Consider the following 14,451-nt stretch of genomic DNA (forward strand, 5'->3'; position numbering starts at 1 on the left):
AACCACCTGGAGCAGACGGTCATGCAGCTCCTTCGGCTTTTGAAATCGGCGTGCTTCTCTGCGCCGCTGCTTCTCCCTTAAAGCAGACACACAGGAGGAGTCTGAGGAACTCCAGAAAGGCGAAGAGGACGAGGATGAAGAGCACCTCCTCCTGTGTCCATAGTTCCTACTGGAGTGCTTTGAACAGCGAGAGTGGCACTTGGATAGGCGCTTTCTCTTGTGAGAACTAGTGGATAGTGGGTGGGAACTCTGGTAGCTCAGAGATGGAGTGGAGTCTGCAGACTGCTGAATTGCGACATGGGACATAAAGGAGCCCTTAACCAGGTTTGCATTGGACTCAGCAGGGACAGGAGGTGGAGACAGAATAGTGAACACCACTGGCATGGTGGACGATGTGGGGCCAGGGGTGACCGCCACAGGGTGAGGTGCAGGCTGAGTACTACAGACTGCATCCTGGACAGGTTTGGCTTCGCTGACAGGTGCAGTCGTGGTCTCGGGTTTAGGCTGCACCCCAGCCTGAGCAGCTTCGTGCTTCCGTTGCTGACTCTCGCGATGCATCACTTCCTGCACCTTCGTAAGGCGGTTGATGCAACTGCTCCAGTCCATTTTGGCACAATGAGGGCATTTTCCATATTCCAGCACGGCTTCCTTAGCGTGCTGAATGCCCAGACAGTGCGGACACAGCTCGTGGGTGTCCTTGGATGGGATCTTGTGCTTACGACAGGCACACCATGTAAACCGCGGAGATGAGCTTGCCATGTTGTCTTATTCGCTTAGATGTGTGGATAGCAACGAAGATTTTTTTTGGCTTCGGGTTTGGAACCGAAAATCACTGAAAATACAAATGAAACTACAAATTACTCAGGAAAATAGGGGTCGCGCACAGCAACAACAGATTCTACAAATCCTGCAGAGAGGCTAGCTTGAATTGCTAGTATACAGCTAGCCATCATCCTTTACCATCATATTTCACCAAAGCTGCAGCAAACTCCATCTTTAAACTGCCTACTAATCGCAACATTGTGTATGTTGCAATTCGCGTCTCTGATGGTAACGTAATGACTGCATGATAATATGCATGGTATTAAATCGCTTTTGTCTGATTCCCTGTGTTAGCCTGTTTGTTTATGTTGCATCGGACCAAGACACCATATCAACCATCGTGAATTTCACTGCACTAATTAAACACTTTCTCGTTGAAATGCAACGGAAGAAACAGCCGTAAGATTAAAGTAAGAATTACATCCTTACCGAAAAAGTGTTTCACACTAGCATTTTGGTCTTATCTCCACGACAAATCGAGAGCTTCAGCAGACATGTGCGATTGTACTCGCAGTCTCCCCCCTTCTGGCCAACGTCAGAAGCGTCATATTTTAGAAGAATATTGGAAAGACCCCACGCCTGAAGGTGCGAATGGAGTGGGACAATGGTGTAAAACACTAAGTGGAGCCTCTCATGTGTAATTACGTATTCTAAATAGAAAGATAGTCTCCTGGGAAATAACCTTAGTGTGAACCAGTATGATGCATGCCAGTAGTCCACTACTAATACTTGTTTAATGTTTAAGAAAATGCTTGACCTTTAATTTGTCAGTTTTCCCCCAAAATATTGGAAAGGTCAGGACAGCGGGCTGTGTATGTTGCATGTTTATAAAGAATGTTAACTTCATTGAGTATGTTTTTCATATAAATCAGGTAACAAATAGGAATTAAAAGCTTACTTATCTACCATCCATGTGATAACAAAAACACAAATCAGTCAAGTAGTCAGTCAATAAACAGCCAAGCATTTTATTTCCCATTTCTGTTTTTATCAGTGAATTTAAACCCTTTTCTCTTCCTGCTGTTCTTAAACTTCTTCTCAAAGTTTCCAGACTGCATCTGTTATAATTGAGAGAATATCATATTAGCAGTGACAATAAATAAAGCAACATTGCCAAGGTAATTGACCATTATAGCAAAAGATCATTATAAATGTCTTTATTGCCAACCTTTTTGCGTTTCTGTGGACCCTGCTTCTCCTCCTCCGTGGCAGAAACTTCCATTTCCTCATTATCGGTCTCAAAATCATCTCCATCTTCCTCCCCACCTGCCGTTTTCTCTGGCTCATTTACAGTAAAGAGGGTTGCTGTGCAGAAGAAAACATGGCGAAAATCAATCACAGCTGAGTACACTGCACAGAACCACATCCTCTGTCTCCATGTTTACTTTAGTAGGCTACAGATGTAGCAAGCAGCAACATTCCCATATTCAGTCCCTTCATTTGATCTAAACTTCATATTATAAAGATATCCTCAGATTTAGTACTCCAACAGGTTGACCTGTCAGTAGAAAGAAAAAGGCTGCTTTCCTTCTTATGTCAACAGAAAGAAGTTTATGACAGTCCTCATTCTACATAGCAGTGAAAGAGAAGCAGTTGGCTTGTTTCACCATGTTTTTTTCTCAACAGCATCCAATGCCCTATTCAGGACCAATCCGTATCAGAATGTTCTCCCCTTTATTACATAGCTAGAGAAACCAAAATAGTCTAGCACTCTAACTATCTTAAAGGCTTTTCAACCTACTAATGTCTCTGAATGCATCCACAAACTACAACCTGTCTTCTTTCACCTTGGCTGTCTTGACTTCAGCTTTTTCTTAGTATCATCTGTTAGTAGGTCTTTTGTAACAGATAAAGAGAATGGCCATAGTCATTGTTCACTGAAGTGCTCAGACCTCTGATAAATCTAAAAGTTGGTATTGGATTTGCCTTTCAGTTAGCTTGTTAATCTACAGAGAACCCACTATAAAACTTGTATTTGTTTATGTGTAGATGTTTTAACATGCATGTCAGTGGCAACATGCTATCCATACTATCCAAAATGAGATTATGTGTCACTTCTGCAAACCAGCCAAAGCTGACAGATCACACAATTACTGGAAGGTACCTGTGGCTTTAGACACTCAGTAGAGATGCCAGTATTGAGCTCTATACTGACTTTTCAAGCACTGGAAACATTAATAAATTAGCAAGATGAAACCAAAGGGTTTCAGAGCTTCTGTGATGTCCTGAAGTCTTCATATCCCTAAATATTTATAGCAAACCAATATATAAGAGCCTGACGTTATACAACTTCTATCACCATCACATGAAAGGCACATGAAAAAAACAGAATAATAGAAACGTGAATTTTCAAAACATAAATACTGACATGGGTAAAGGTCTGACAAGCTGTCTTCTGAATCACTGCCCTCTCCCTCACTGGAGTTAGGCTCCCACATCTCTCCGTTTCCTTTTTTCTTGTGGTTGTTCTGTCGTTCACTTCTGCAGTCATCTGCTTCCCTGGGTCGCTTCTTCTGCCGGAGAGGAGCAGGGACATACTCCACTCCCTGTTGCTGGCACTCCTTGTCTGCACAGGTATGCCACACAAAATTTAGACCCAAGCCTTGGCAAAATCACATCTAAGAACAATAATGTCATTCATTCATTTTACTGACGCTCTCCAATAAATACTGAGAAGGCATACATGTCCTCAGTTTGTATTTTTCCTGGTGTAACCTGCGCGGAGAAGCACAGTCCCGCGCTGGATTCAAACTCGCAACTTTTGACAAGGGAGGAGGGCGTGCTAGCAAGGAGGTCAGGGTGACGGGGAGAGTGGTTTACTTACTACACAGCACTGAACCCACTGGCTATGGTTACACTGAGAATCGAATTTATAACCATGGTGGTGTAAGTTTATTGGAGCTACAACACCACATAAACACCACATGGAACTCTCCTATACAGATGCCATCAAAAACTTTTCAGAGCAGATGATATGAATGTATTTATAATAACAATTAATTTAATAACTTATTAACTTCCTGAGTATCATAAATAGATCTTTTCAAAGGAGGTGATGGGGAGAAACCAATGTATTAAAGGTCACATGGCAAGGGGTCATATTATCAGTGCTAGAAGGAGGGAGAGATACTGACATTTCTGCAGCGCTTTCTGAAACCGCTTCCCATTGACATGCCTTAGAACTTGGTGAGGAAGGCGATTGATATGTCGAAGGGTCAGTTTGCAGAAGAGATGATTGCTGTGGGATACAACAATAAATTGCACAGTGTGCTTTTAAAGGCTTTTGCACAGGAGCCAGCCACACAATTATGTTTCTTATATTCAATGTTATATTGTCAGCAATGCAATAATCAAAGTTCACATGTTAATGAACAGGCGAAATACATTTGACAAGAAGTAGTGAGTGGTGACAGAGCTAACGTTATAAAGTAGCCCAATAACATACTACAAAGAACAAAGCAATACAACTTATACGTCATACTAACATTTACGGTGACATGCATAACGTCCCACTATGCAATGTTTACTTACGGCTCTTTCATACTTGATACCACGTGGGGCTCATACTGATTGTAGTCAAATTCTGCAACCGCGCTCAATTTCTTGAACTTTTTCCCCGAAGTAAAGTTCTTTAGTTCAGTCAGGTTGCAGGGAAACTCGTGTCCATTCAAGGTGCATTTGATCTGAGGTATGATAATTCCAGTGAATAAGGAGCTCAAACTTGGTCATACGCATCGTACTTGGCCAACAATGTTTAATTAACCAGAAAACAATATTGTAATTTAAAGCTGTGGTCTATATTAGCATGATGTGGCAGCAGGAAGATCATGGCATAAAACTTCCAGAGAGAAAATAGGTTTTCACATCTATCTTGTTTAGGAAAATATTTAGGTGCAAACCTTGTTGGCGTCAATGACCTGAAGGAAAGGGTGATTCTGAAGAAAATCTTTCAGGTCTGTTGGTAGATCCGCCATTTTCACGTGTATCACGGGCAATGTTTGGAATAGAAAAACCGTAACGTTACAGCAACATGAAGATTTCACATAATTTTACTTCACTGCATGAGGTGAGAAATGTGTGGTGAAGACGGCATTATTAAGCTACTGTTTTAGAACTGTAGTTCCGGGTCAAACTTAGAAGCAAAGTCATCAAAATAAAGGTTTATATATTTATTTAAGGTTTAATATTTATAATTGTTTTAACACAATCTCAGTGATGAACATAACAATGCAACAAACTGGAAACAACAAGGTAACAATAAAACAATAAGTTAGTAAATGTATGAAGAATATGTGAATTACGCAAGGTACTAATGTGTTTTTCATTGGGCATTAGGTAAAGGTGCATTTAGTTAGTAGGCTACAGGACAGTTTACCACTACATGCTTCCAAATTATTGCATATTCTTTGTGAAGCAACAAAATCAACGAAGCAGACCAGCCTTTACCGTAGTCCCATATGAAGCAATGACAATTGAGCACCTTTGATGGCATTGGGACTTTAAGGGTGACATTGTGTAGGGACGTGTTATTTTGTTGTGTATTGTTTGCTGCTACAAAAAACTGTCCTCCACAAACTACATTATATAGTTGGTAAATTCACAAGGTTAATTAATTGATTTTAATTACACTCTTCTGGGTGAAATATGAATTAAAGCCGAGCTAAAACAAGGGCTAATTAACTGTATCTAGTGAAGCAATGCTAGTCGTAAAAATGGAGTTGTATTGTATACTCCAATTCAAAAGGTGGCGGTAAGGAGCGATTGTCAACACCACTCGTTATGAGTCAAAGATCCTGCCAGAGCCCGTCTTCCAGTGGAAATTCTCTGATCCTGCGCTGAAGTAGTGACAGGGAGTGTGACTCTAACCTCGAACTCACTATTTACTTTGTAGTTAGAGCTTAAATGTTAAAGTTACTTTGACTTGCAAACTTTTTATACTTCTACGAAAATGGTATGTGGTGACATGGAAACGATTCCGGGATGAACATGACATTAAGTTATGCCAACAAGTTAAGTTTAAAGTAAAATCACTAATCTTAGCCAGCTAACATAGTACCAGTTGTTTTAGGAAAGTAGAAGTAAGGCTACAAACTGTATATCTCTGTAACTAGTTAGACTAGAACATATAGCTCCTCAAATAAGTCTAACATGCCAGAAATGTCTGAATATGGTATACATTTGGATATGAATGTTACTTGAGCCACTTAGCGAACTGCTAACTTTACGATGTGTTGTAAAAGAAGCTAAGGTTTTCCACCATCACTCACTAGCTTGCTGCTTTAGCTAATGTGACTTGTCTTGTCAGGTGTGCTTATGCAAAATCATGTGTTCGGAATGCGGTTTCAAAAGCAGTAATTCGCTCAAGCTTTGTGTTGTTGTGCCTTTTTATGTCTAGCTGTCATCAAACGTCCTTGTTATGTTAAAACCTTCTGAAGTTACACACAGACGTAACAAGCAAATTACTGAATTAGATTCCATGTCATAAGTTACATGGACAGTACATTTATATGTCTGTGGATGTGTTCATATTAGAGTTTCGCCGATGTAGCGTTAACTGTATTTTTGTGAGTACTTGTATATCATCTGTCTGAGGTACTTTGATCTTGGTCCTTGTTAATGTGGGAGTAAAGTTCACTTTGATTCCGTTTAGACTTAGTGTGACTACTTCCTCCTTTCTAAACCCCTGAGTAACTTTACTGGTGTATGTGTATCCATGTTTTAGCGTGGTCTTAGCTTTACTTTTGAGGAACTCCAATGTTCTGTTGGGGTGCCCTTGTACATATTCAAGTTATATTCTTAGCAGGTTTTATTGATGTATTATGTTGAAACACAACTGTATTTAGTTCATCTTAGATTGTCTGTCATATTTATGTCTTGTTTTTCCCCTCCTAGGTGTCAGTATTATTAAAGAATTTATAAATCAACCAACAATGCTTCAACAAAAACTTCCAATCAGAACTCTTGTGTTCCTGGGGCTCTGTCAGTTTGGACAACGAGGTCTTGCCTCTGCCCCAGAGCTGCGAGATCAACCCAAGAAAATTGGTGAGCTCTCTAATATGTTCTCTCATAATATAAAATGATATAGGATGTCCAAAAGCGAATGTACAAAACATCTTTGAAATATATTGTTGCTCCAAAATGCAGTGTAATCATCCTTAATCCGAGGAGGGGATGTGTTCAATTTATATCTGCTTGAAATGTAATTTGAAATCACTTTTTAGTTCATCTAGTGCCACTACAGACGCAGTATTCTGTGTTCCACGGTTACTTCATGTAAGGGGAACCTTTTCTGAGAGCTGTTTTGTCACCTTTTTGTAGCCATAGTTGGAGCAGGTATCGGAGGCACTGCCGCTGCGTACTTTTTGCGGCAGGAGTTTGGAGCAAGCGTGAAGATCGACATCTTTGAGACAGGAACGGTTGGGGGCCGTCTGGCCACAGAGAACATTGCAGGAGCTGAATATGAGACAGGAGGGGCCATCATCCACCCACTCAACCTGCACATGAAGCACTTTGTGGATAAACTAGGTAAGGATGGTCTAGTAGTAATCTCAGATCAGTAGGGCAGGTGAAAGCATTTTAAATTAATGCACTGAAATGAAATTGCAACTTTTCCCCCATTATCTTAATTGTAGGGCTGAATCCACGTAAGGATGTGCCCTCTAAAATGGCCATCTTTGATGGGAAGGAGTTGATGTTTGAGGAGAGTGACTGGTTTATTGTCAACATCCTGCGGTTGGTATGGCGATATGGGTTCAATTTCCTGCGCATGTACATGTGGGTGGAAGGCATTCTGGACAAGTTCATGAGGTGAATCACCGTCAACTGCATACTCTGGAAAGCAAGTAGAATGAAATTTAGTTTGCACATGTGATCACAACATAGATCCCCTTAATGTAAAATGTACTGACTGAGGCTTTCTTATCTTTCAAAATTGTATTAATATGATTGATGAGTTGATTTATTCATACACATATACACTCTCCATCTATCCACCTCTCTCTGTTTCTCTCTCTCACTCCCTCCCTCTCTCGGTTTCCACAGAATCTACCAATACCAGCAGTTTGGCTATGCCTTCTCCAGTGTTGACAGGCTCTTACATGCGATGGGTGGGGATGCCTTTCTTACCTTAGCCAATCAGACACTGGAGGAAGCCATGATGGGGGAGGGCTTCTCTCAGAGCTTCCTGAATGACATTGTGGCCCCTGTCACTCGTGTCAATTATGGCCAGAGTGTCCGCATCAATGGTTTTGTGGGTATGTGCATAGTGAGACATAATTGGACACATACTAGGAGACAACTACAGTTAAACTAATATAGCAAAGGCAAACGCTTTGCTTTCAATGGATAGTTTAAAGACAACAGACTGATAAATCGGTAGCTGTAGCCAGTAGCCAGTTTTCTTATACTTAACATTAAGGAGGTTTGGTCTAAAATTATCAAGCAAATTACCTAAAATCCATATAAAAACCTCGCCAACAGCCCAATTGGAAATGATAAAAGTTTGCAAGCAAGGTGTCTTTTGGAGATCCAGTTGGCGATGGCGTGCCTTTTTTACATTTCCGCATGGTGCTTCCAGCTTCACCACAGAACTACATAGTGCATAGCCTTGGCAGTCTACTGGGAATGGCAGATGTGCTTATCTGTCCTTCACATGACCATGTATCATTAATATTAATATGAAAATTGTTGCATAGTGTAGCTTTAAATATTAGCCCTTTTGTCCATGAAATAGTCTCAGACTGTTGTAGACCTCCTCCTGTGCTCGTGGAGAAGTGTGAGCCGGTGCTGTTTTGGGTCCTGCAGGGGCTGTATCTCTGGCCGGGGCGGACTCAGGGCTGTGGGCAGTGGACGGAGGTAATAAGAGGGTGTGTTCCGGGCTCCTGTACCACAGCAAGGCAGAGCTCATCCAGGCACGCGTGACCGCCATCGCAATCAAGCACAGATCCTCCAAGAGTGGTATGAAGTTGCTTCAGTCAACTCTTCTACTGCAGTTTTAGTCAAGGTTTTAGGTCTGTGAAATGATGTATCATGAAACATAATATTTAGATCTGTGGTTAAAATTGGATAACATGTATACAGTAATCATAGACTTTCGCATCATCTGTAATGTAATTCATTAATGTTTTTAGATCATAGGTAGCAAGCTAATGTACACTGATCATCTACAGTCTGATCCACTCAATCAGTAAGAGTTCTACTTTCACACTCACTCTTTCTGCTCTCCTTGTTGCCAGGTAACTCCGTTAACCTCTATGAGGTCAATTACGTCAAGCAATCAGGCTCAGCTCACTCACTCTACGACATTGTGATCGTGGCCACGCCCCTACACCAGGGCCTATCGGACATCGCCTTTGTGGGCTTCTCCCCGCTCGTCCCCTCCCACTTTCCCGGTCGCTACCACCAGACGGTGGCCACGCTGGTCCACGGCATGCTCAACGTCTCCTACCTGGGTTCGGGGGCTGACCCGGCCCATTTCCTCTACTCGGACATCCTCACCACTGACCACAAGCGGCTGGATATTCAAAGCCTGAGTTCCCTGGACCCGGTGAGCATCCCTCCGGGCTACGTGCGACCGCCGGCATCGCAGACCGGCGTGTGGAAGGTGTTCTCGCCACACTCGCTCACGCAGGAGCAGCTGAGCGCCATCTTTGCGTCATGGGATGTGGTGTCGGAGAGACGCTGGCTGGCGTACCCAGCTTACAGCCCCCCGCACCGCGGGACGCCGCCCTTCGAGCTGCACGAGCACCTCTACTACCTGAACGCCATGGAGTGGGCCGCCAGCGCCATGGAGATGAGCGCCATCTCGGCCCGCAACCTGGCGCTGCTGGCCCACCACCGCTGGCACGGCCAGGCACCCAAGGTGGACCAGGAGGACCTGCACACCCGCCTGAGGGGGGAGCTATAGAGGCTTGGTGGCAAGGGGATAGCAGGCGCTGGTATGGGGGTGGAGAGGAGGAGACATGGAGATGTTCCTGTGAGGTGACACTCTTTGCCTCTGTTAGTTTAGTCAAACGCCCACAGCCACCTAAAACTATTCTCCCATCCCCAATAATTATCCTTAAAATAGTGCTGCATAGTCAGACATGAATGAACACATCCACCAGGAGACAACCATAGTTAAACTAATATGGCACAGGCAAACAGAGCAAAAGCATTGATTTTAAAGGATATTTGAAAGAGAATAGACCGATAAATCTGTTGGTGTTGTCAGTAGCCACTTTTCTTATACTTTAAGCAACAGTAAGGAGGTTTGATCTAAACCTGTCAAGCAAATGAAAAGCCATATAGAATCCTCGCAAACACCACCAAGAGCCCAATTTGCACTGATAAAAGCTAGCAAGCAAGGTGTCTTTTGGTGATTCAGTTGGTAATGTTCACTAGGTGTTTCTTCCTACACCACAGAGCTACATCGTGCATAGCCTGGGTAGCTAGTGGTAATGAGTGGACCGATGAGTTTATCTGTCCTTCACATGACCATGTTTCATGAAAATTGTTGCATAGTGTTGCTTTAAATATTCTGTCCACGAAACACGACTTTTGGAGTTTCAAATGGGAAAAGCAGCTTTGGTGTTTGTGGAAGGGTTCATTCATCAAAATTTAAAACAACAAAACAGATGCTGGTGCCTGCTGTTGCTGGACCTAAAGTACTAACCTTAAAAGTGCTGGCTAGAAGTGAAAATTGTTTGTAATTGAATTACCAGACCAGTGGTCCTCCAGGAATGACCACCAACTTTTTGTAATACAAAAATCCACCATGAAAGACTTTCAAGCTGTTTTAAGACACACATTTGATGCTGTGTGATTCTATTTCTTCGAGATGTGAAATATCCAACTGTCCAACTGTTAGCGCTAGTGATCAAGAGAAGGACTTTAATCTGGACTTGCCCTTTAGAAATCATACCTAAAGTGAAGACTACGTAAAGACAAACAAGTCTAAAATGCTAGGGCTTAACAGGTCAGCATGAAATACAACGTCATGGTTGTCCTAGACACAGACACAAGGTTGTCAATGGACGACACATTTGACCAGCCTAGTAACAGACCACAAAGGCAATTACTTTGTGAATTTTCCAATTTCATAATTTTGTTTTATTATTCTTTGTCTTAAAACCATTTAAATGTGTTTCAGGGTGGGTTGTTCATTGACTGTTTGTTCTCTGAGGTTGGCCTTTAACTTTCACACAAAATGTCACTGTGCTGGCTGATGCTGCAGTTTTCGAGTACTTTAGGTGTACTCATTTTGTACTGTATTCTGACATGCACTGTGAGAGAAAATTGAGCAATAAGAGGAAGACAGACATGGTGTGTTAGTCCTTATCCTCCTAACCTTTCATGAACCTCTTTGACTGGATAAGCCATTGACATCGTTGGTCATTGCCTTTCAAAACCACTGATATAGCAATATGGTCAGCGAATGAGGAAATTCTGAAAACCACTCTAGTATATACTAAGAGAAATGTCTCCGGTCTCTGACGGTTCATCAGGCGTCTTTGATATATTCCAGTTAGTCTGTCTTTGTTTGTGATGTAAGCACAGCAACAGTGGGTCATTATTTTCACAAAAACTTTTTAAAACAAAACATTTTCAAAAAAACGAATTGGTTAATTATGTTATGTCCTTTAGACATGTTTCATAAGAAATCCTCTTTAGTTGCATAGACAGGAGCTTGTTGCCTGTAGTGAGTGACTTTTCCAGATGGTCTTTCTGTCTTCATGTGTTGTGATGGTGTGCTAATGCCAAATTATCATAAACAACAACGCAAATGTAGTCTTCATACAGGACAATCAGGTTGTCTCTTTACCCCAGTGCTTGTCATAAGTGGAAAGTTGCTGTGTGTTTTACATGTCAGCAGAAAAGTGTTTCCACCCTGGATTGCTATTTGCCTTGTTAATATTTGTTGGATTTTGTACTCATATTGTTTAAATTCAGGTACTGCTAGAATTTTAATTCCTATGCTTGATTAGTGAGTCCCTTGCAATAACCTCTAATTCCAAAAGTGCCTTTACGTTTTTTAAGAATAAGAGTAAGGACCGTTTGTTAACAGATGTGTGTTGCCGTGACAACAGGACCAAACTGCGATTTCATGAGAAGTACTGTGCTCTGACCTTTTGCACCAGGCTCTCATCTGATCCTGTGACAGTCTGTGGACGCCCCCTACCAGATAGGAGTGCAATAGCGTGGTGAGAGCAGACCGAGACAACCAGGATCATGCTATCCCCAAAGTAACAATCAGTGAAAGACTCCAGCACTATTATAAATAGTAAAAGTCTTTGTTAGGGGATGTCTGCGGCTCAAGAATTTTTGTTAAAAGCTAAGAGTTCCTTGCCACTGTCAACTCTGTTCCTCCTTTAGGCTCTGTGTGCTATAAAGCGCCTGGAGACGTTTGCTTTTTATATCGCTATGTAGGCAAACAGAATTGAATAGAATTTATGAGAGAACAACTAACCCAAGAGGATAGGTGACAGTAAGGTTAAGTAGGGTGTATTTCTTTCCACAGTTACTCCTGTGCTTTCTGAGCATCTTTGTACTGCTGGTTGGAAAAGCAATAATTGTAGAATGAAGCTGAAGTTTATGTCATATTGTTGGCATTCTTTCTTGTGTTCCTATCTATGTTTAAAAAAAAACTAATCATATATCTGACTTACCAAGCTTAATGTTTTCTCTATCAACTTTAATATGAACCTTAATGAAACTTTTCCAATTGTATTCTGAATTTAGAATACCCAATCCTGATTTAACACTGACCCACTGTTTGAGTGAGTGAGAGGAAATATTCTAATGCAAAATGAAGTGACATGCATTATGTGCCTAATGACAAAATCTCTAAATGAAGAAATTATGTGTTATGTGATTAATTAAAGTGATTTAACAATCTGACTGATGGTTTGGTCATAATTCAGGCGATCTACATTGTGAACTTGACATCTTGGTTAAATCAAAAAACCGGCAATAATTAATTAAATCATAGTTGATTTTTTTTATGACCGTTTAAGCTAGAGCACTAAAATGCTAACGGAAATGTTTTTGGTGTTTTGTTTTGTGAGATGTGATAGTTTTTATTCGTCTTTTTTGTCTGTGTTTACACTGCAGGAATATTGGATCTGAAAAATGTATGATTCCATGTGCTTTTGTGCTGTTACCACTGGACCGTATCTGTGCCATGTGGGAGGGATTTTGGTCATAGTTTATGTGCATTGACCACTTCAGGGTAGTGAGAGTTACTTGAGCTGGTTGTGATTAAGTTGACAGTGATGTCTTTGTTTATGTTCCCAATAAACTAGTAAAACATCGAGAACCATGTCTGTTGTTATTGTGCCCAGTGATATTTTTATAGTTTTTAGTTTTAGAACCTTACCATCATATGAGTATATAAATATGTTTAGCAACTTAGTGCAACATGGATTATTCAATGTGAAAAAAACATGAATACATTCTACAACAGTATTTGAGTGGCAGTGTGTTTTTCTTAATCCCACCATAATGTTAGGTACATTTTAACAGAATTGTAATTGTTAGTTGTAAGACCATTCGCCAGACCATCCAATTTAGTTCCAAATTTAAATTGTACGATGTTTTCAATCTTAGTTTGAAAGCAAAATAATTGGACATTGATTGAAATCCAAAATATTTTTTTGCAAGAAGAAACACTTTTGTTTCATAAAAGTATGTGCATATCTGTTGTTCTCTGAATTTCTCATATTAGCTTTCCAATGTAAATATTTGCAGAGGAATCATCAACTCCTCTTTCACTTGTATTAAATGTGAGTTAAAGTGTAACAATTCTTTAACAGACCCATTTTTATTAGATAATGGGCCAGAGTTTGCTCAGTGTTAACCGTTAATCTTATGATGGTTGATAGTTTACTCATTCATTTGCATTGGTAACCTTAAAACCCTAATACTGTGTGTTGAACAATGGGTTTGACTTGTGGCGAGCTTGGGAGGGAAATACTGGCTTAATCTCTATCACTTCTCATTTACGCTTTAGAAGTGATGAGTACAGAATGTACTTTCCAAAGATTTTGAGGTCAAGAGGCTTTGAGGGAGTAAAAATGCAGATAATTTGTGTGTTGGAGAAAATTTGCGGTCAATTCTCAATTGACACAGATGTTCCTTGGTCACTACGTTGACCGATGTTAGAACACAGGACTGGCTTGAGGCAAAACTTTTGATCATTTTAGTTTTATGATCGTGGAAACGTGTTTGCCTAACTTTAAAATCAAAATGCGAGCGTTGGGACTAATTGTTCTAGTCTGGGTCTGGATCATTATGGCGAGGGTTATAAACAGGAACACACAGAGTGGACAAAGGTCCAAATCCTGTTAAATGCTTTTATGGCAGCCATATTATGGCTCAAGAACTGACAAGGCACTGCTGGGAAATTGGAGTTGTTTGACAAAGGAAAAAATAGGTTATTTGTGTGGTTTGCTCAATGGCAGTGATGATTTCAGGAATAAGAACTTTGTGTGTTATTATAAACCACAAAGTCATCTTGTTCTTACTGGCCCACATAGTTTTCTTCTCGGTCAAACTCACAAAGTACAGCTGGTAATATTGTTAGTGCTGGCTGATAATCCAAGGTATAATAATGTACCATGCAGTGCAAAAACGTCCACGTGCATTGTTATG

General features: G+C 41.0%; 2 protein-coding genes across 2 annotated transcripts; one reads left to right on the forward strand and one right to left on the reverse strand.

Moving 5' to 3' along the window:
- Nucleotides 1-1,765: 1,765 nt before the first annotated feature.
- Nucleotides 1,766-4,916, reverse strand: surf2 (surfeit 2). Its single transcript, XM_080847797.1, has 6 exons — nt 4,722-4,916; nt 4,354-4,505; nt 3,957-4,060; nt 3,191-3,388; nt 1,991-2,127; nt 1,766-1,880 (listed from the first exon to the last, which is right to left on the reverse strand). Exons 1-6 carry the CDS (start codon nt 4,794-4,796, stop codon nt 1,791-1,793), a joined length of 756 nt encoding a protein of 251 aa, XP_080703923.1. The 5' UTR covers nt 4,797-4,916; the 3' UTR covers nt 1,766-1,790.
- Nucleotides 4,917-6,718: 1,802 nt separating this feature from the next.
- pcyox1 (prenylcysteine oxidase 1) lies at nt 6,719-13,023 on the forward strand. Its single transcript, XM_080847271.1, has 6 exons — nt 6,719-6,864; nt 7,141-7,347; nt 7,455-7,629; nt 7,864-8,075; nt 8,626-8,778; nt 9,057-13,023. Exons 1-6 carry the CDS (start codon nt 6,753-6,755, stop codon nt 9,725-9,727), a joined length of 1,530 nt encoding a protein of 509 aa, XP_080703397.1. The 5' UTR covers nt 6,719-6,752; the 3' UTR covers nt 9,728-13,023.
- Nucleotides 13,024-14,451: the final 1,428 nt, after the last annotated feature.

This window comes from Sprattus sprattus (genome assembly GCF_963457725.1).
Source record: "Sprattus sprattus genome assembly, chromosome: 11".
Lineage (NCBI taxonomy): Eukaryota > Metazoa > Chordata > Actinopteri > Clupeiformes > Clupeidae > Sprattus > Sprattus sprattus.

What these genes read in the sequence shown, in the direction of transcription:
- surf2 (XM_080847797.1), bottom strand. Translation starts at nt 4,796, where the DNA reads ATGGCGGATCTACCAACAGACCTGAAAGATTTTCTTCAGAATCACCCT. An exon ending in TCAGAAAGCGCTGCAGAAAT is followed by an intron (nt 3,389 to 3,956) that starts GTCAGTATCTCT and finishes ATACCTGTGCAG; the next exon opens with ACAAGGAGTGCCAGCAACAG. An exon ending in CTTGTCAGACCTTTACCCAT is followed by an intron (nt 2,128 to 3,190) that starts GTCAGTATTTAT and finishes TCTTCTGCACAG; the next exon opens with CAACCCTCTTTACTGTAAAT.
- pcyox1 (XM_080847271.1), top strand. Translation starts at nt 6,753, where the DNA reads ATGCTTCAACAAAAACTTCCAATCAGAACTCTTGTGTTCCTGGGGCTC. An exon ending in GCACTTTGTGGATAAACTAG is followed by an intron (nt 7,348 to 7,454) that starts GTAAGGATGGTC and finishes TCTTAATTGTAG; the next exon opens with GGCTGAATCCACGTAAGGAT. An exon ending in ATTCTGGACAAGTTCATGAG is followed by an intron (nt 7,630 to 7,863) that starts GTGAATCACCGT and finishes CGGTTTCCACAG; the next exon opens with AATCTACCAATACCAGCAGT.